This window comes from Nomascus leucogenys, chromosome 15, assembly GCF_006542625.1.
Source record: "Nomascus leucogenys isolate Asia chromosome 15, Asia_NLE_v1, whole genome shotgun sequence".
In the NCBI taxonomy this organism is placed as follows: Eukaryota; Metazoa; Chordata; class Mammalia; order Primates; family Hylobatidae; genus Nomascus; species Nomascus leucogenys.
Window position 1 is genome coordinate 972,092 of NC_044395.1, and position 19,320 is coordinate 991,411.

Here is a 19,320-nt window from a genome sequence, read left to right on the forward strand (position 1 = left end):
TTCATGTGGTCAGCCTTGTTTTTCCATCCAGGTGCCAAGGTCCTGAGCGACTGAGACTGTGGCTGGTCACTCTGGTGTTCTCCATAGGGCCTAGCACAGTGCTAACTGCAGGCTGGTGTCCAGGCACTACTCATTCATTGTGGAATCCCTTCTGCTGGCGCTCCTTGAGCATAGGTCCTGGGCCTGTCTGTTTCTGGCATTCTAGCATGGCTTGCTCCTTGGCTGACTCCTCATAGCTTCTTGAGCTACTGCTCGAGTCCACCTTTTGGCAGTTTCAAGGTTGCCATTTGCCTGAGTCCAGGACTCCATGTGCCTCTGTGGAAGCATCTGTGCTGTACTAGAATCTCTGGCTATTCAAGCCTTGGGGAGAAAGCCAGGTTTCATTTTCTTCCTGTATCATATCACAGGGGCATGACATTGGGCTGCTGGAGAGTCTGTGACACAGAAAGTGCCCATCAGAGTCTTCAGATCCTTCTGTCCTGGGCCTTAGTTCCCACTACCTTCTACGTTCCCTTTTCCAGATGGAGGAAGTAGAACTCAGACAAAGAGAATGACCCACGCCTTCGGGCTGCTGGGGCCAGAGCTGGATGGTGCAGTGGAGCCCTGATTCTAGCTGTCTTCCAGACTTCTGGATGCCAGGAGTTTGAGTGAGGTTCGCTGCTGCTCGTCTGTCACTGCGCCTGGCAGCTGGTGCCTGTGGCCATGGGCAGACAAGGGCATACTCAGGTAGGCCAGGGTAGCCCCAGAAGACCTGAGAACAACATTTTTAATGATGCAGCCATTGGCAAGGTGAGGAGTTGCTGAACAGTGGGGGTGACATGTTCCTGGGGGGCAGTTCACAAGCAGGGCTATCTATATAGGGCTCCTGAGTTCTATGGGACAAATTTCATGCACAGTAATGAACTTCCTTTCTGTAGTCCTACCTTAAATCACACAACAATGAAATATGTCTCCTCTGAGATTGTTCAGAGCTGGCCTGGAACACCAAGAAGAAAGAGGAGAGGGATTAATAAGGCTGAGGGTGCTGTCCACCTAGTTTTCAAATAAACTTATCCTAAATTATAGGTCTACTTTCTACCTTGGGCAAGGACTCCTCCCTTCTCAGCCAGGCAAGAAATGAATACAGTTCAGCTAAAATTGTAGTTTCTTTATCATTAACTTCTACTACATTGCCACAAACAAATCTTTAAGAACTTGGACTTTAGGCTCAGCATGAGAGAATTCTGCTCTGTAGAGATGCATGTTTATACCTGTGCACACACAAATGACCAGGACAGGTTCTGAGAGAGTGTCGTCTACTGCCCACTTGCATATGTGGGCAGCAGTTGGCATACATGCTACCTCTGCCATATGCGCGAGATGGTGAGAGCACAGGGAAGCAACATTAGGCTGCACCCTGCAATGGATGGGATTTGGGTAGACCCTCTTCCTGGGCTGTGGACTCATCTGGATGAAATATAAAATGATCCTATGGTGGTCGGAACGGGTATCTTAAGCTAGGAAGGGCTGGATCAGTCTCTGGGTCAGTTACTGCAACCTAACCAACCTGTGGCCTTCAGAGGAGACCGCACCTCAATAGAACTCTGGACATTGCAGCAATTTTTTTTTAAATGGGGTCTTGTTCTATCACCTGGCCTGGAGTACAGTAGTGCAATCATAGCTCACTGCAGCCCAGAACTCCTGGGCTCAAGGGATCCTCACACCTCAGCCTCCCAAGTAGCTGGGATGACATGAGCATGCCCCCGTGCTGCTGATTTTTAAATTTTTTTTTTTTTTTTTTTTTGTAGAGATGGGGTCTTGCTTTGTTACCCAGGCTGGTCTCGATTTCCTGACTTCAAGCAGTCCTCTTGCCTCAGCCACCCAAAGTGCTGGGATTATAGGGGTGAGTCACTGTGACCAACCTGGTAAATTTGACTCATAATGAAGTTTGCGTTGGAATAAAACAAAGTATTCAGGAATTTATATTTGGAGAGGGCAAGACGGATGGTTAGAATATCTACTTGGGTCCAGAAAAACAACTTAAGACCAGAGGCCAGCCACCCAAGAGACAAGCGGGGAGCCAGGAGAGACGAACGCCATGTGAGGTGCTTGCAACACTGTGGGAGGATTCTGAGCCTAGATGAAAAATTCTTGTGAGGAGCGGGCTCGAGACCCTTGCAAAGCTTTTCTCCACTTCTGCGTCAGATCTTAAGATTATCTATTTATATTTCAGAAATGCAATTTTATTTATTTTCTTCTGTCCTCCAAGTTCTTTTAAAATATGCTGACTGGTCTCTGGTGTATTAAGAGAAAGCAAGGTGAAAGGATTTGCTTCACAAACAGGCTAGTCTTCTGTAAGGATCAAGGGCACATCCCTCACCTGGGACTGGTAGTGGTAGCTTGAATCAAAGGGAGAAAACTCTGAGGTCGGATACTATATGCCAAGCCCTTTTGTGTTTGTCAATTTTAGACGTCGACTAGGGTAAGGGCTGCCCAGATACCTCATAAAAGTTTCTTTCTGGGTGTGTCTGTGAGGGTGCTTCTGGAAGAGGTTGGCGACAGAATTGGGAGGCTGAGTGAGGATGGTCTGTCCTCACTAGTGCGGGCAGCCATCATCCTACCCTCCATCAAAGCCCCATATAGAGCAACAAAGGCTGCGGGTGGGCAAATTGCTCTCTTCTGGAGCTGGAGTAGCTTCTCCTGTCCCTTGGATATCAGAACTCTAGGTTCTCGGGTCTTTGGACACAGACTGAATTACACCACCAGCTTCTCTGGTTCTCCAGCATTCAGATGGCATATCATTGGACTTCTCAGCCTCCATAATTGCATGTGCCAATTCCTATAATATATCCCGTTATATCTCTATATGTATATTGATATCAATATTGATGTCTATATCAATCCTATTAGTTCTATTTTTTCTGGAGAATTCTAATATATATCTTTCTTTCTAGATATTTCTTCTAGCAGTCATTTTTTTCCTTCAATTTTGCAGACTGTTTTCATTGCAAATTGTATCATCCAGAAATGGCTGCAACACTCTCTCCCATCCCATAAGTTCTTCTTAAAATGTGACGGAGGCTGGGTGCAGTGGCTCACGCCTGTAATCCTAGCACTTTGGGAGGCTGAGGTGGGTGAATCACGAGGTCAGGAGTTTGAGACCAGCCTAGCCAATATGGCGAAACTCTGTCTCTACTAAAAATATAAAAATTAGTTGGGTGTGGTGGCATGTGCCTGTAGGCCCAGCTACTTGGGAGGCTGAGGCAGAAGAATCACTTGAACCTGGGAGGCGGAGGTTGCAGTGAGCTGAGATTGCGCCACTGCACTCCAGCCTGGGTGACAGAGTGAGATTCCGTCTCAAAAAAAAAAAAAAAAGTGACAGGGACACTGTTCTATTGAGAGGTGGGGAACTGTGTCCTCTCCCTTTGAATTGGGGCAGGTTTTTGACCCTGATAGAATTGATGTTATGTGTCTTCCAAGGCTAGGATATGAAGGGTAATATACCTTTCACCTGGTTCTACTGGGATGCCAGCTTTTGGAACCTAGCCACCATGCTTTGAGGAAGCCCAGGCAGCCTGCAGAGAGGCCCACCTGAGGAAGAATCACAGCCCTTTGCTGGCAGCCCAGGCTAACAGCCAGCGTCGACCTGCTAGCCATGTGAGTAAGCCGTCCTGAAAGGAGAAAGGATGCCACATGAAGTAGAGAAGAGCTGTCCTCACCAACCAGTGTCCAAATTGTGGATTCATGAGCAAATGAATGAGCCTTTTTGCTTCAAGCCATGATATTCTGGGCTGGGTTTTTACACGGCAAGACAACTGATACAGTTCCCTATTTATGTAAACACTAAACACGCTCTTTGGTGTTTGTGTTGAGTAAATTGCTTTTATTTAGAACTGCCTCTCCTTTTCACAAGCAGCTGTCCCAACAATTGTTCTACCCTAGATTCTGCAATGAGGTCTGGAACCACTGAGGAAGGTGAGAAGTGACAGGCAAGTGAACTATTGTTTTTGAGTCCTCCTTGTTTGATGACTATGAGGAGGGAATGAGGGTAGTTTCCTCTTCTCCTACACTTGAAGCTCCTGTCAGCCCCCTTTCTGACATGTCCTCCAAAGGCCTCTGGGGATATGCAGGTAGGTGGCTACATGTGGTTTTTTTTCATAGACACACTGATAAGACTATTGTTTTGTATTTCCAAAAAGTCAATGCCTCTTAAAAGAAGATGGCAGACACTCCCATATCTGATATACATAGCATCCCTGGATATATTACTGCATTTATTAGTGACATCGATGACATTCAGGTACACCTAGGAGCTGCTCAGGGAAGTGGCTCATGTTCCTCCCTCATGTCCCTTTTGGTCATCTGAGGTCCATGCTCCCATTGAACACTCAACTGGATGTGTCTATGCTAGGAAGGGGCAGCCATCCTTTCTGGGTCCAAAGCTCAGCCATATGCCAAGAGGAAAAGATTTGATCAGACTCACTCCTCACTGTAAGCTGATACAGTATATCTCTCTTTAGCTGATCTGAAACCCAGCTGAGGCATGTCTAATGATGATGATGATGACGAACTTTTCCCTTTGTGCCTTAATTTTCTTCCCTTGCCTCTCTGCCTTCATCCCTTGTTCCACTCGGTTTCCAGCAGAATTATCCAGAAGAAATTTATTCTCCTCTTTAGATAGATCCTTTGAACCCCTTCCCAACCCAACTCATGTTCTAAAGCTTGTTATGTGTTTTTTTCTTTCCAATGTGACAGACACTTTTGTTGTTGTTGTTTGTTTTTTAACAGGGTCTCATTCTGTCACCCAGGCTGGAGTGCAGTGGCATGATCACTGAGCCTAGAACTCCTGGGCTCAGGCAATACTCCTGCTTCAGGCTCCTGAGTAGCTGAGACTACTGGCAAGAGCCTCCATGCCCGCCATCTGTTCTGATAGACAGCTCTACTTTTCTAGCAGGAGCCACAACCCTGAGTAGGACAAATGGACAGCCAGACAAAGCAGTCAAGATGGGTGGTGAGAGTGGCTCCATCTTTTTCCTTGCCCTGCAGGCCCCTAGAAGAGGGTTTCTCCGAGACCTGATGTTTCCCACTCCATACCTAACAATGGTGAGGAACTGGGGCCAGCCTTTGTGGAACCAGCACTTTTCTCTAGGCCACAGTTAGCTGCTTAGAGGTTGTGGGAGCAGAAGGATCCTGTTATGACCAATTCTGCAGATGGATTCCAATATATCTTTACAGTCCTGGGTCCCTGGGAAAGTGTGTAAGAGTGTGTGTGTGTGTGTGTGTGTGTGTGTTGGGGGTGGAGTTATTCCGGGTCATGCCACCTGGAAATCACTGCATCAGTGAGGCCTGGAGCAGCTCACTTCATTGTCCCCAGAAAGGCATCTTTGCCCAAGAAGAGAACCAAACTCATGGCTCAGGGAGAGATAGCCCCAAGTTATGCATCTTGAGTGTGTTTGCACGGGTGGAGGGGTGGGTAGGGTAGAAGGTTATTCAACAGTCCTGGTTCTCCAGATCTATCTAGGCCCTCGACCTTTATCCATGTGCGCACTGACTGCTCTGTTGGGGGCCTCTTTCCGCCTCCCGGCTGGCGGTGAGCTAAGAGGCTTCCGGTGTCAGGGAAGGCTCCACCTCCGGTGTTCAAGGCCACTTTCCGTGCATGTGTGTGCACCTGTGTGCACGCTTTCCCAGAAGCAAGTCTCCTTCTTGTTGTTCTGGGAGCTTCGTGTCCTGGAGCCAGGGCTTTGTGGCTAATGAGTGCTCTGAGAGGATGAAATTCCTGAGCTCTCGCTCGCTGACCCTCTCTGCCTTCCTTCCTTGGCCAACAGCCCATCCCAGGGAGCGGTGTGATTCTTACCACTGCCTTCACTCCTTGAAAGAACAAACATCTTCACTGCAGCCTCTGAGCGCTGGTGTGAGGTGATTGTTTGTAGTAGATGTTTCCATGACACTCATTTATTTCTTCTGCAAATACAACTGTATTGGGGGAGGGGACGGAGACAGGCTAGGGTAGGGAGACTGGAACATGAGAAGACCTTCCAGTTTCCTATTTACATTCCTCTGTAGGATGAGAAGCTCCTTCCCTTTCCCTGGGTCTCCTCCATCCCAGACTCCTAAAGCTTCCCTCAAACCCATCTTGGTTTCATGCGGCCGAGACGGGGCTGGGCTCCGAGTAAGGTGGGGAGGGGAGGAACCATGTGCGTGAGGAAGCAGCCTTTATCAGGAGAAGTGGGAAAAAGACCCAACTTTGACTGCTCGGAGCCGGGATTCAGTAATGATGACCAGCACTGGGGTGGAGTGTGCGTGCACGAGTGTTCCTGAGGGGTCTGTGGCACTTCGCAGCTGAGCCAATGACTCACTCTAAATCTTAGCGACTTTGAGAGGTCATTTTAGTCATCCCCCGGTCTGCATCACGTTTGGAGGGGGTGGTGCGCTGCTCTGGGGACGTGTCTGGGTGCGGAGGGAGTGGGGGTGGGGAGGCGGCGCGTGACCTCTTTGAAAAGATCTCCGGCGAAGGACGTTCCCCAGCTCTCCCGGACCGCCGGCCCCTGGGTTTCCCCATCATAGAATCAGCCTGGTCCTCTCGGGAACTGCTTTTTGCCGGATGGAAACCGGATGTTGGGTTCCATGAGTGGGCGGGGGCTCCACTTCCCTCAGACCTGTCCGGGGTCATTGAGACCCGTCAGGGTCCCGTGAGAAGCTACCGCTTCCTTCACCAGAAACTTGCCACGCAGTGTGAGCCGAGAGAGAAGCGAGCAGAGACGCTATACCGCCTTCTCCCCGGCAATGCGCATGATTCTGCGGCTCTGTGCTCGCCACACTTCAACGCACCTTGAAATGGGCTCGCCTCCTTCGCGCCGCGACGGGCGGAAGGCTGAGCCAATCGGACCCCGGGCTTGCGGGCGGCGCCCAATAGGCGGGCGGCGGGGGCGGTTCCGGAGGCCCGGCCCGGCTAGGCTTCACCGTGGACCTGGCTGCGCTCCGCCCGGGCGAGTAGTGCAGGTGCCGCTGCGCCGGGGCCGGGGAGGCGCGCGCCGAGCCGAGCGGAGCCTAGGAGGGATGGAGAGCTGGCCACCCGGGCTGCAGGAACACCGGCGCGGGGCGTAGGCGGCGCGAGGCGGGCGCGAGGCGGGCGCTCGGGCGCGAGGCGCGTGCGGGCGCGGGAGCACTTTGCGATAGGATGAGGCTCCGGGCTGGCGCGGTAGTACTATGATTTGGTATGTGGCCACTTTCATAGCAAGTGTGATCGGCACCCGAGGGCTTGCGGCTCAAGGTGAGTTGAAGTGCGGCGTCCCTCCCCTGCCCCTCCCGGCGCCCTCGGCCCCTCGCGCCCGGCCCCTCGGTTTCCCGGTTCCTCGGCCCCCCGGTTCCCCAGCTCCCCAGCGCGCCTTCCCGCGGGCGAGGCTTGGGCTCCGACGCGGGCCAGGCGCGTCCGGGAGCACTGCCGGGGAGGGCCTGGGGGCCGTGGGCTGGAGGGGCGGGCGGGAAGGGGCCAGAGCCCACGGGCTGCCGGGCACTCGGGGAAAGGACGCAGTGGAACCCAGGTCGACTTCGCCTACGACGGGCCCCACGGTGCACACCGGCGCGCCGAGCCCGTCGCCTCCTGCCCGGCGGCCGCCTCCCAGAGCTGCGGGAAACTCTGGCTGCGGGAGTTTGCGGTCTCCGGGCAGGCTGCAGCACGCTCGAGCCCCGCGCCGCGAGGAGCGCCTGCAGGGAGGCGCGACCCGGAGGATCCCTGGGACTCGCGGCACCCGCGTCTAAGGCCCCGGGTTCGCGCGGCCCTGCGGGCGTCCATCGCTCTGCTCGCGCCCCTCCTGCCCACACATCTTGGCAGCTGGAGGTCGGAGCCCCCTAGCAGGGGCGCCCGGTGAGAGGAGGATTGATGAGGCCGGCTTTGAGGTGTGTCCGCTTTTGGCTGGACCCGGCCGGCCCCCGCGCCTCTCAGCCGCACCTGGGCCCCGGCCAGGCAAAAGTTCCCCGGGAGCGCGCCGCAGCCGCGCGGGCCCCACGCCGCCCTCCCCAGGCTGCGAGGCAGAGCTGGCTGGGGGCGGGGGGGAGGGGGTCCCCACGCTGTGAATCCGAGCGGAGGGGGGATTTTCTCTTTCCGCTTTCCTGGGTCTGAGCTGGGGGAGACGCAAGGGGGGAGCCACCGAGTTGGGCGATGCGTGCGTGAGCGCGCGGGCTTTTGCTTTGGAGATGGGCAGAGCGACCTACAAGCCTCTGGGTGGCACCCCCGGCTGTCGGCCCTTGTATGGAAGTGGGAGCGGAGCCTGGAGGGTGCCAGGACTGTGAGCTCAGGGCTGTCAGCGCGCAGACACGACCCGGCTGCGGGCAAGTTCACCAAGCCGGAGGAGATGGCGGCGGGAGAGAACCCGCTGTGGGTGGGAGTCAGCAGGCAGGACTCGCCGACAGAGAACCCTCTCCCAGCGGCATGGGGCACCGGGTGGGCCGGAGGCGCCTCTCACGGGGTCCCCTCGTCACCCGTCTGTGCAGGGGGGTGTGCTTCAAGAAACTTTCCGGAATGGAATGAATATGTCGCCTCTGCTTCTGAGGGGGGGGTGGTGGTGTCTGAAAACAGAACGAGCAGAGGGCGAAGGGAAGGGTGATTTTGTTAACTGACGTGTTGGTCCGGGCGGTTTTAAAACTCTTCATTTGTCAGGTGGGAACACTGAGGCAAGGGTGATGGCGGAAGCTTACGGAACGGGGGGGGGGAGTGGATGTGAGGTGGGTCGGGCTGCGCTTGACAGTCTGCCTGTAGCCTCATCCTCTCCCCCATTTCCTTGCCGTCTTCCAATGCCCGCATCCTCCTCCCCTCCCGTTTTTGGTATGTTCCTGCTATGGGACTGTCCCTGAAAGCACAAAAGGATGAGCTGGGATCTTTGAATAGAAAAGAGACGCTGAAGGAAGGCTCTGAAATAGCCTCCAAACCGAAGTCAGGGTGGGCAATGGACTTCTTTGCAAGTTTAAGGCCAGAATAAAGGAATATGAGTTTATACTGCAGCAACACACAGAATCGCAAGATGGAAGGGCTTCCCAAAATTGAAGGCTGCCCGGCATGAAGGTTATGCCCTCTTTCAGGGTGCAGAGGGGTCCTTCTGTCTGGAATGGCTGGACACGTACCCCTGTCTGGAAGCAGAGTGTGACCTTACTGGTCTTGGGGTCTTTTTTAGCCTCAGTTGCTCTGTGTGTGGTAGTTAAGGACCTAGGTCTAGAGCCATATGACTGGGATGCAAATTCTGGCTGTGCCACCTGCCGACCCTGTGACCTTGGACAAATTCTCAACCTCTCTAAATGTCACTTGCCTCAATAGAAAATGTGCTAATAGCATGTACTTTTAGGGTTTTTAGGTGGACATGAGTGTTATAAGGAAACAAAACAACTACCTGTTATACAGTACGTGCTCAGTAAACATTAACATTATTTTCTCAGTGTCCCTGGGATTCCAGGATCCTCCTCAATTTCTTTCCCTTGGGCCATTCAGGGCACTAGGAGCTGAGAATGTGTTGCGGGGAAGTTCGGAAGGCTGCCTGTGTCAGGAAGTAAGACCCCTTTCTGGGCTGACCTTGTCTGGGCAGAACCTCTTGTCCCTGGCATCCCAGGGACACGTGTGCAGGGTGTGCAGGCCTCAAAGCTGCTCGGAAGTCCTTTGCAAGGTCTCCAAAGCTGGAGTGTTGTCAGTGGCCAGAGGTTTATGGAAGGACACAGCCCGGGAAGTGAGGGCTTACAGCACACAGCCTCTGGAGGGAGAGGGTGGGCGCCTGCTTGTGTGAGCAGCACCAGCCAGTGTTCACATGCTGGTGAGGCTCCCTGTGAGAGCTCAGCTGTTCCTTGACTGGCAGAGGTGACTTCTGGGGCAGTCCCTCAGCAGGAGGGACTTTGAGATGCCACCCTTAGGATTTGGCCATAGCAGGGGCTGCTCTGGCAGAGGGGGGAAAGGGATGATGTTGTGTTGGGACCTGACTCCATCAGCCCTCGGGTGCGGGACAGAGGTTGGAATGGGCTGAGTGTGTGTGCCTGGGAGGTGAGTAAGGTCAGTGGACAGGTTGGGGGAGTGTGGAGAAGAGAGGGGCTGGAGTGGTACCCAGAACCTGGAAGACAGTGATTGGTGTAGACTCAGACGGCTGCTGAGCCAGTCCGGGGGAGTTCCTACTCTGTGGGAGGGCCCTGGGCCGTGCTTAGCTGACTGTGGACCTTGGATAGGGGAGGAAAGTCCCAGACTTTACTCCCACGGCTGCCTCCTCTGTCTGCCACAGATTCTGTGGTTGCATTATCCCTGACTACAGTGTCCCCAAATACAGCGAGGTTCTGACTCAGATCCTGCTGGTAGTTGGGCCATTGCCCTCTACTTTCTACCTGGCCTTGACCTATCCTTCTTCCTTTTGGTAACGAAGATGGGAGGGTGGGGGTTTGGACTCAGAGGTTGCTGTCAAGACCCCGTGGTGAGCCTATCAGCTGAGAAGGACTTAACTCAGGAAGTGGTCAGCGGCTGGATGGATGTGTGTGTGTATCCTCAGCACACACACGCTGGGGACCGGAGTGTGTCTGGCAGCCTGTGCCCTGTGGGAAGCTGGGGAGACGGGGATGTGGGAAGGGCTTGGCTGAGGGGCAGTGGGAAATCAGCTTTCAGCCCCGGGCCTGTGGCCCTGCATGTGCTGGTCCTGGAGTTGCAGGGTCCTAGACCTTGAGTGGTTTCGTGTTTATGGCTCTGAGACAGAAGTCTGGGATCTGGTTACAGAGGAGCAGAGTCTGCCTCGCTGGAAAATTCTGAGCCCCAGCATCACTCTGGCCCTCACTCCAACCTCCTGTGCCTTTGCCCTCTCCCCAGCCAGGGTGCTGGCTGTGTCTTCTTCCTTGGCCCTCTCTTCCTCAGTCCTACCAGGTGCTTCAAGATGTGGGGGTGGGAGATAAGCTCCAAAGAGGGCTGGGCCTGAGATTTAAGGTAGCTCTCTCCTCCACATCCTGTGGCCTTCTCAGGTTGGGGTGCAGGGTACTTAGGGAGCGGTCCCCTTCCACCTGCTTCCTAGAAGAGGTTAAGCAGCTTGTGTGAAGAGTGGATCTGAATGGACAAAGAGCTGCAACTGCTGAGAGCTTCTAGCTGTCCAGAAGTGTGTGTGTGTGCACATGCATACGTGTGCACGTGTGCGCGCATACACACGTGTTCCTATATGTGTGTACCTATGTGTGTGCCCCTGCATGTGTGCATATATGTGCCCCTGTGTGTGTATGCATGCCGGCATGTATATGCATTGCATATGTGTGCACACCTGTATGTGTGTGCACATGTGCCCATACGTGTGCATGCACACGCATGTATGCCTATGTGCACATACATGTGAAACCTGTATGTGTGCATGCCCACGAGTGCTTGAGTGCCTGTGTGTTTGTGTGCACGTGCGTGGAGTGGCAGGGTGGGGAAGTTAGTGTGCAGACACGAGGTGGGGGCCACTCCCCTCCGTGCTGCAGCCCTGAGAGCGGAGAGACCCTTGGAGCCAACTTCTTGCCTTTGTGTCCCCTCCCGCTATGCCACGGTGCCCTTGGTGCTGGAGTCTAGGCAGCACAGAGGTTACCAGAGTGGCAGGCCGCAGCCCTGGGCCTCTGTGTCTCCCTGAGGGTGTGGCTGTGGTCTCAGTTGCTCACTCCAGAGGACTCTGGGGTTGGATACGCAGCTTATGCCCCTTCCCCAAAAGGCGCTGCCCATGGGTGTGAGCCCAGTCTGCTGGAGGCAGCTGACCTATTTTTCTTGGGAATCTTCCTGCTTTTCTGTTCTCTCTTGCGTGAATAAGCAGGAGATGGGGCCTCCAAGAGGGCTCTGGAGAAAGAGTCGGAGTGCGCCAGGGCTGGGAGGAGTCTCAGCCGGCCTGACTGTCCTTTCTGAGAAGGTCCCTCTCAGCCTGGCTTTCTGTCCCCCGTGGCCCCTTGCCTCCCTCCTGATCGTGTGTGTCCCCGAGATGGAGCGGGGGCCTGTGACTTGCACACAGGCACAGACTGTACGAGGTGAGTCACCGTCTTCATTTTCTGGCTTTGGAGTAGGAATGTTGATGTTGCCCGGGGAGTAAACACGGGACTTCGGCTTCCCACGGACTTACTGCCTCTATCTGGCACCTTACCACGGAGCCCAGCCTCCTGGGGGCCGAGCCCACGGTGCCCTCAGTTGGCCAGGCTGCCTGCCGGCTGCAGGGGTGTGTGCACCTGGGCCCTGCGAGTGCCGGTCAGGCCTCTGCCCAGGTGGGGAGAGGGGCAGTGGGGGTGTGGCTTTGCCTCTGCTGAAGAACCATTAAAGGAGTGGAGCAGAGATTGAATTACCGACTTCCTTCCTGCCAGTTGCTCCTGGGGAAAGGACTCTTGGAAATACAATCTAGCCGAGAGCAAATTAAGGTTGCTAATAGCATCCCGGCCTCACAGCTGCTGGGGGAGCCCAGCCGAGAAGGGTCAGGGCAGAGCGGCCACCGCAGAAGGAAGGAGCCTGCCGAGCTTGTACCTCCCCAGTGCCTCCCTCTCCTTAAGGAGCGGCTGGGGCTGCCTGACCCCTGGCTTCCAAACCTGAGAGGTTTGGTGGCGAGTGGGGGCCGGGAGGGCTGTGAGGGCATGAAGGGGAGATCACTGAAGGGTGGAAATGCTCTGAGGTGCTGTCGGGTTGGGTGTGGGGGCTTTCCTGCAGGCAGAAGGGTGTCCAGAACAGCCTGTACCTGCCTGCCTTCCTGTAGGGAGAACAGGACACCGTCGGCGTTTTGGGCCAGGTCTCTCCCCCGCCGCCTCGTCCTTTCTGGGTGTTCGCTGTGCTTTGGGTCCCGCCTTCCTCCTGCCTTCCTCTGGGCGTGTGCCTCCCACTTTGTGAGAGCCCGGGTCTGCCGGCTTCCTGGAATCTCCTGGAGCCTCCTGGCTTATCAGGGAGGAGGGGTTGGGGGACTATTGGGGGCTGTGCCTTTTTTGGACTCAGCAGGGATTATTTTTAGGCTGGCAGATGGAGGTGGCGGTGGCTGTCGCTGGTATTATTAGACAACAGGCCTGTGGTTTGGAAGTCTGGTGCCCGGAGGAGGAGGAGGCTGCAATAAGGACTTGTACTAATGAGCAACGGATGCTGGTGCTCACTCCCTTCCCCGCTTCCCCAGCCACCAGCCAGACCCAGCTAGGGGTCTCAGAGTCTCAGGCAGAAGGCCAGGCTCCTCAGAGCTGGTCAGAGCCCACCCGGCCGCCTTCTGAGACAGGCCCACCCTATGGTCCTAGGCTTCAGAGTCTGGACTGGCAAAACCTGTCCCAAGTGTGGGGTGGGAGTTGCCGACCGCTGGCTCAGGTCCTAAGAAAGGGAAAAGTGAGGGACAGTGGGTGAAAGGCCTTGATCCTGGGGCCTGGGTTGGGCCAGGATGACCTCTGCCCCACCTGCTTTCTGAGAAGGACAGGGACACCACCCGTGCACCAGGCACAGCTGGAACTGAGTAACTTTGGGTGAGCGGCGCAACTCCCTGTTTGCTCATTTTTCAATGGGAGACAGCGGTACGTGTGTCAGGAGGCCATTGTGGGCAGGGACTGAGATTCCCTGTGTTCCCAGCACAGAGCCTATTGTGCAGCAGGCATTCACAGCACGCGAGGCTTGCGTGCCAGCTGATGCTCGCCCGGCCCTGCTCCTCGCACCTTGCCCTGCACACCTCCCTCTGTATTTAGAGCAGTCCTGCTTTCAGGTACCCTCCTCCCCCAGCCCTTCTCTGGCGGAGGATCTCCAGGTTGTGAGTGCTAGACATGGGCTGTGCCAGGCCCTGGACGCCTCATGGTTCTGCACAGGGGTCCAACGGCAGCCCTGGACTCAGCCACCCACTGGGTACCACCTGGCCCACAGAGCGGGAGATTTGTACCCCGTGGGCTTCCCAAAAGGTCAGCCAGACCTCTGGGGGCTACCTTATCTTTCCTTGCCCTCCTACTTTCTCTTCCCCACCGTGACTGCTCCAAAGGGAGCTGGGCACACCCCCAAGATACAGATTTACTAGGTTCTGGGCACCGCTATTTGTGGCCTTCTCTAAACAGAGTGAGACCTATGGCACCGCATGGGTACCTTTCACTGTGCCCACCCCTGACAATGCCAGTTTTCCCCCTTTGAGGGAGGAGCCTGGCCCCTCTGGGCTGCTGTGATGGGAGAGGGGCTCAGCACCCTCCACCCTCCCCTTCCTCTCTTCCTCCTGTTCCTCCCCTTCCTCCCCACTCCCTTCAGGAGCCAGCCCCTGCCCCTTCCAGTCTCCAATCTGCCCCCACCCAGGCTCTGGGGTGTTCTGACCGTCTGTGTCTGTGTCCAGCTGGCCTGAACTCACCCTCCCAGGGCTGGGCTCCGCACCTGGCCCCTCCTCCGCTCTCCTCTTTGCTCTCTGCTTTGCACCTCTTTTGCTCCTGGATGTGGGTTTGGTTTCCCCCTGTATTTGGGTTTCTCTATCTATCCTCCATCTTCCCTCTTTACTGCCAGGCTGATTACTTTTTTTCACATTGAGCTTTTCTGGAGAGAGTGTGTTATTAGACATACTTTGGCTCAGAAACGATCAGGCTTAGGGAGAAGTGCTTGTGGGTGATGGAGTGAGAGAACATGCCGTGTGTGTGTGTGCGTGCATGTGTGTGTGAAGGAGATGACAGAAAACCAATAAATATTCTAGGATCCAGAAAAGCAAGAGGGCTTGGTGCGAGGGTGGAGGCCAGGACATGGGCGCCCACACCACGGCTTTATTCTAGGGAAGCTCCCTGTCATTTTGTCTTGCTTATCCTCTTTGGGATGTGTCCTCTCTGCGGCTGCCTCTCCCTGGTTGAAAGGGTCTTTGGGAAGAGATGCTGGGAGGGGACTGCCTGCCTTGGAGGTAGGCCTTGGATTGGGTGCTCAGCGCTTAACCCAGGGGCTGGCTGGGGTGGAATCCCAGCGCTGGGGAAGGTTTGAAGAGCCTGCCTCATTGCTGTGCAGTGAAAATGAGGCCGGCTCTGTGCAAATGAGCAGCCTTACAGCAGGAACCCACGTCAAAGCCAAGCCACCTCCTGGCGTCGTCTCCTAGAGCCCTCCACCTGGAAGCCAGCTCACCAGAGCAAAGCTTCACTGTTGGAGGTGACTGCTGTCCCCCTAGGCCTCTGTTCCTCCTGTCTGGGCCCTAGGGCCAAAGCCCTGGGAAGGAACCACCTTCTGTTGCCCTCTCTGCCCTCCTCCAGGTAACCTGGCACCTGGGAATAACTCCCTCCTCTTCCCATAGGCTCCTGTAGTTTCTTATCTCCTCACAGGTCTGTGCTGTAGACACACACACACACACACACACACACACACACACACACACCCCTTCTCTGCAAGCTCATGGCGCCCATTATTCACCCATTCCTCTTGGTCCAGCATCTGCCTTTGTGGTCCTGGCTGCTGGGAGGCAGGCTCTCCTGCTGAGGGCCCCTGGGGCTGTGGGGGAGGCGAGGCTGCAGCTGGGCACTCTCCCTGCTTTCCCTGAGGGGCTGGGATGCAAACTTAGCCTGAAGCAAGGTTGGGGGTGGCGGAATTGGGAAACCTGCTGGGGCCTCAGGCAGGTGAGTGCAATGCTCTGCTCTGCTCCAAAAATACTCTGTGATCTTAGCTCTTTTCTCTAGAAAACAGTGATGTCACCGGGAGCCAATCAGCTTCTGGAAGGGCTTGCCTCCTCCCCCTTCCGCAACTTGCAGGGGAGGGGGAGGGGGAGGGGGAGAACAAGACACACAGAGATGACATACAGACAGACACGGAGAGCCACAGACACAGAAGTACACACATGCAGAGACGGAGCCCTTGCATACAGAGAAGCAGGCAGAACCCCTCCCCTTGCATGAGCCAACCGAAACACACACACACACACACACACACACACACACACACACACACACACGCTGGTAGACAGAAACAGGGAGAGAGATAGGCAGGTAGACACAGTCACCCACACAGAGCAAGAGCTAGAGAGAAAGAGACAGAGGGAGACACAGAAAGACATGGAGAAGGAGCAGGAGCCAGACAGAGATGGACAGATAGACACATATGCAGAGATGGAGCCAGCAAGACAGATAGGCAGACAGACAGACACACAGAGGAGCCAGCAAGGCAGACAGACAGAGATCCAGAGATGCGAGAGAGAGAGAGAGAGAGAGAGAGAGAACACAGAGGAGCCCGGCATGTGTGTGTGCGTGCACAGACACAGAGAGGTGGCCAGACACAGACATGAAGGGATAAGAGACAGCGAGGTGCACACAGGGGTCCGAGATGCAGAGAGAGTTAGACCGAGGCACTGGAATGGGGAATGGCAGGGGCTGGTGCTGCCCTCCTCTGGGCACCCTCCCCTGCAGGAGTCCCCAGCTGGCTCTGTCTTTAAGCTGCCGCTTCGGTACTGCAGCTGCTGTCCTAGGTGCTGCCCTGGAGAGTCAGGCGCCCGGCCTGCGACCAGAAGGGTCTGGGGCTGGGGAAAGCTGTGGTCAATTGGCGGTAGGGGGTAGTACCAGGGAATGAAGGGGGTGAGGCTTCCCCTCAGCCATCCTTTTCCCTGGGACGTTACTGGACAAGGTGACCTTGTGGCCTCCCTGGCCCTGCCTGGCAGTGGAGCCTGGCGTGGGAGGAGGGCTGCATGCCTTCTTTGGGCCCAGGAATGGTGCTGCAGCGCTTGTGGTGCGTGGCTGTTCCTCTCCGCAGCGTCCTCTAGCTTGCGGTGGGATGGAGGCAGGGGTGGTCCTCCCGCCTGCTGCCTTGCTCACCCCCTCTGCTGCCAGCCAGGGTGGGTGTCCCTTATCCCACCGTCTGATTTCGTTTTCCTCTGCCCAACGTGGGGACAGCCCTAGGATCTCCCTCCTCCGTCGCCAGCATCCTGCTCTCCTAGTGGTGATGTCTGGGGCTTGGGCCCCTCCCACTCCCCCCTCTGCGGCAGGGCTGGCAGAACTGTGCTGGGAGGAGGGGCTGGAGAGGCCGGCTCAGCCTGCGGGGTTTCCCTCTGGTGTTGCCACGAGCACTCGGCTGAGCTTGTTAGGGATTTCCCTGCTCCTGCATGGAGTACCCTTGTTTTGTGCCGTGCACATCGGGCTGAGCTGGGGGTGGGGTGGAGGAGGAAGGCTGGCTCTGTCATTCCCACCAGGCTGTAGTGGCAGGTGTCCTGGTGCAGAAAGAATGTTCCCTGTGCACGGGCGGCCACAACTGGGCAGTGCTGTGGACCTCCAGAGGGGTCCGGGCCCCTCACCTCCACGTCCTGGACTCCTTGTAATTCTTGGGGCAGGATGCCAGCAGGGGTGGGGCCGGATGACGCCTGCGGCTCTTTGAGACTGGGGAGGGAAGAGCTGGCGTGTAGGGCTGAAGAGAATGGCTTCCATCTCCTTTCCTCCCCCTTCCTTTCCCCCAAGTTGTGGATGCTTGGGGGCCCCAGGACAGAGGGAGGTATGAGCAGCGAGGGGGAGAGGGATGGAGGGTGCGCGTGGGACCCTCCTGGGAGGGCACGGTGGCCCATGGAGGGCAGCTGGTGGGGGGCGGGGTGACCCTGTGACACGGACATGGGGCTGCTGGGGCAGGATCTCTTTGTCACCTCCTTTCTGTGTCCAACCTGGCTGTCCCCATCAGGCGCCCACGGCCTGCGAGAGGAGCCCGAGTTTGTGACGGCAAGAGCTGGGGAGAGCGTGGTCCTACGATGCGACGTGATCCACCCAGTGACGGGACAGCCCCCACCCTATGTCGTAGAGTGGTTCAAGTTCGGGGTCCCCATCCCTATCTTCATCAAGTTTGGCTACTACCCCCCACACGTGGACCCTGAGTATGCAGGTGAGGTCTGGGCACCCAGTTTCCTGCACCTTCCCCATCTGGAGTCGGCTCCTCTGTGCTTCCCCTCTGGCCCCTACCTTTTCCTGACCAATCTTATTTTCATTTTTTCTTTTTTATTATTATTATTATCATACTTTAAGTTTTAGGGTACATGTGCACAATGTGCAGGTTTGTTACATGTGTAGACATGTGCCATGTTGGTGTGCTGCACCCATTAACTCCTGACCACTCTTTATCTGTTTCCCAGTGTCTGGTTCTGCCTGGTTCCTCCCATCCTTTGTCCTCTGGTAGGTTCTAATTAAGTGGTGGGAGGAGAGGGAAGTGGAGGTGATGCAAGGTAAAGCCTTCTAAACAGCACCGCCTGGGGTGTGGAGAGAGAGGGCTGGGAGCCATGGGGGAAGCTGGAGAGGCCTGGGTGGGAGAGTGGGATGGAGAGGACCGCAGGCTGAGTCAGGCAGCCCTGGGCCAGCATGGCTTTCCCTGCTTGGCTGCACCCACTCCTTTCCTCTTGGCTCTGAAGTCGGGGCGCCTTCCCGTCCTGAGCGTATGGATGAATCTTTGGCCTCCCACCGTTTGCAGGTGGCTGGTCTTTGCCTCCTTGTCATGCTGTCCTCTCCTTCTCCTGGCCCCGTCTGTGTCCTGCTTGGCAGTTACTCCTGCCAGCAAAGGCCTCGTGACTCACTGCCGCTGCCTGCCCCCCAGCCCGCAGGAGAGGAGGGCGTGGGTGTGTGTGTGTGCGTGCGTGTGCGTGTCATTAAGCAAGCGTGTGTTGGGGTTGAAAGGAAGGGAGGAAGCAGGCAGGGCACTGCCTTCACTTTCATCTTTGCTGGTGGCTTCTGAGGTCTGCCCTGCCTTTCTCAGAATGCTTCCGTCTCTGTCCCTCTTTTGCTCCTGTGCCTATGTCTCATGCTCTCTTTTTGGCCAGGGTTGGCTTTGAGAGTCTAGTTTTTAGGCAGATTGCCAGCGTCAGGACAAGGAGGAGAGCAGAGGTGCTGTGATATTGGCTGTAGTGAGGAGTGAGCTAAGAGCGGGTGAGGTGGGCTGACCTCGGGGGCTGCTCCACCCTGCTGGCGTCATGGAAGAGGCTTCTGCACCTCTGGCCTCCTCATTGCCACATGTGAGACACAGATGGCATCCTACTGGGGCAGGGGTTAGAGCTGAGGAAGGGTGCCTCCAGTATGTTTGCTCTGATGGCCAACCCATTCCTTGTTCTCAGGCTTCTGGGCCCTGCTGCCCTCATCTCCTGGGGTCACTGGGCTTTGGTAGGATACATAGTCTCTCTGGCACTGACAGCAGGACCGGGAGGGGACCCTAGCATCCCGTTCCCCAGCCTGCCTTCCCTCTGCCCTAGAGAGGGAAGCTGGGTGAGCCAGTAGTCCTGGGAACGCTGCTGGGATAGGGATATTGCTCAGCCTGAATGGAGGTGCTCCCAGGTGTGCTGGAGACCCCCCATCCATCCTCTTCTGTTGGCACTTTTTCATTCTCTCTTTCCCTCTCTTTCATCTCTTCTCAGCTCTGTATCCATCATGCCTTACTTTTGTCTCAGGAGACCTCCAAAAGAATGAGAGTATTCTAAGAAACTG

The 19,320-nt window shown here is 55.9% G+C and overlaps 1 protein-coding gene across 3 annotated transcripts in view; it reads left to right on the forward strand.

Moving 5' to 3' along the window:
- The first annotated feature begins 6,984 nt into the window (after window positions 1–6,984).
- Window positions 6,985–19,320, forward strand: part of IGSF9B (immunoglobulin superfamily member 9B) — a 47,404-nt gene continuing 35,068 nt past the window's right edge. For 2 of the 3 annotated variants that reach the window (XM_030829056.1, XM_030829057.1), the window contains exons 1-2: window positions 6,985–7,249; window positions 17,540–17,737. In XM_030829056.1, coding sequence (XP_030684916.1) covers window positions 7,186–7,249; window positions 17,540–17,737 — 262 coding nt within the window. In that variant the 5' untranslated portion in view covers window positions 6,985–7,185. The remainder of the gene's footprint in view (window positions 7,250–17,539; window positions 17,738–19,320) is intronic. The other variant, XM_030829058.1, reaches the window with a different exon arrangement.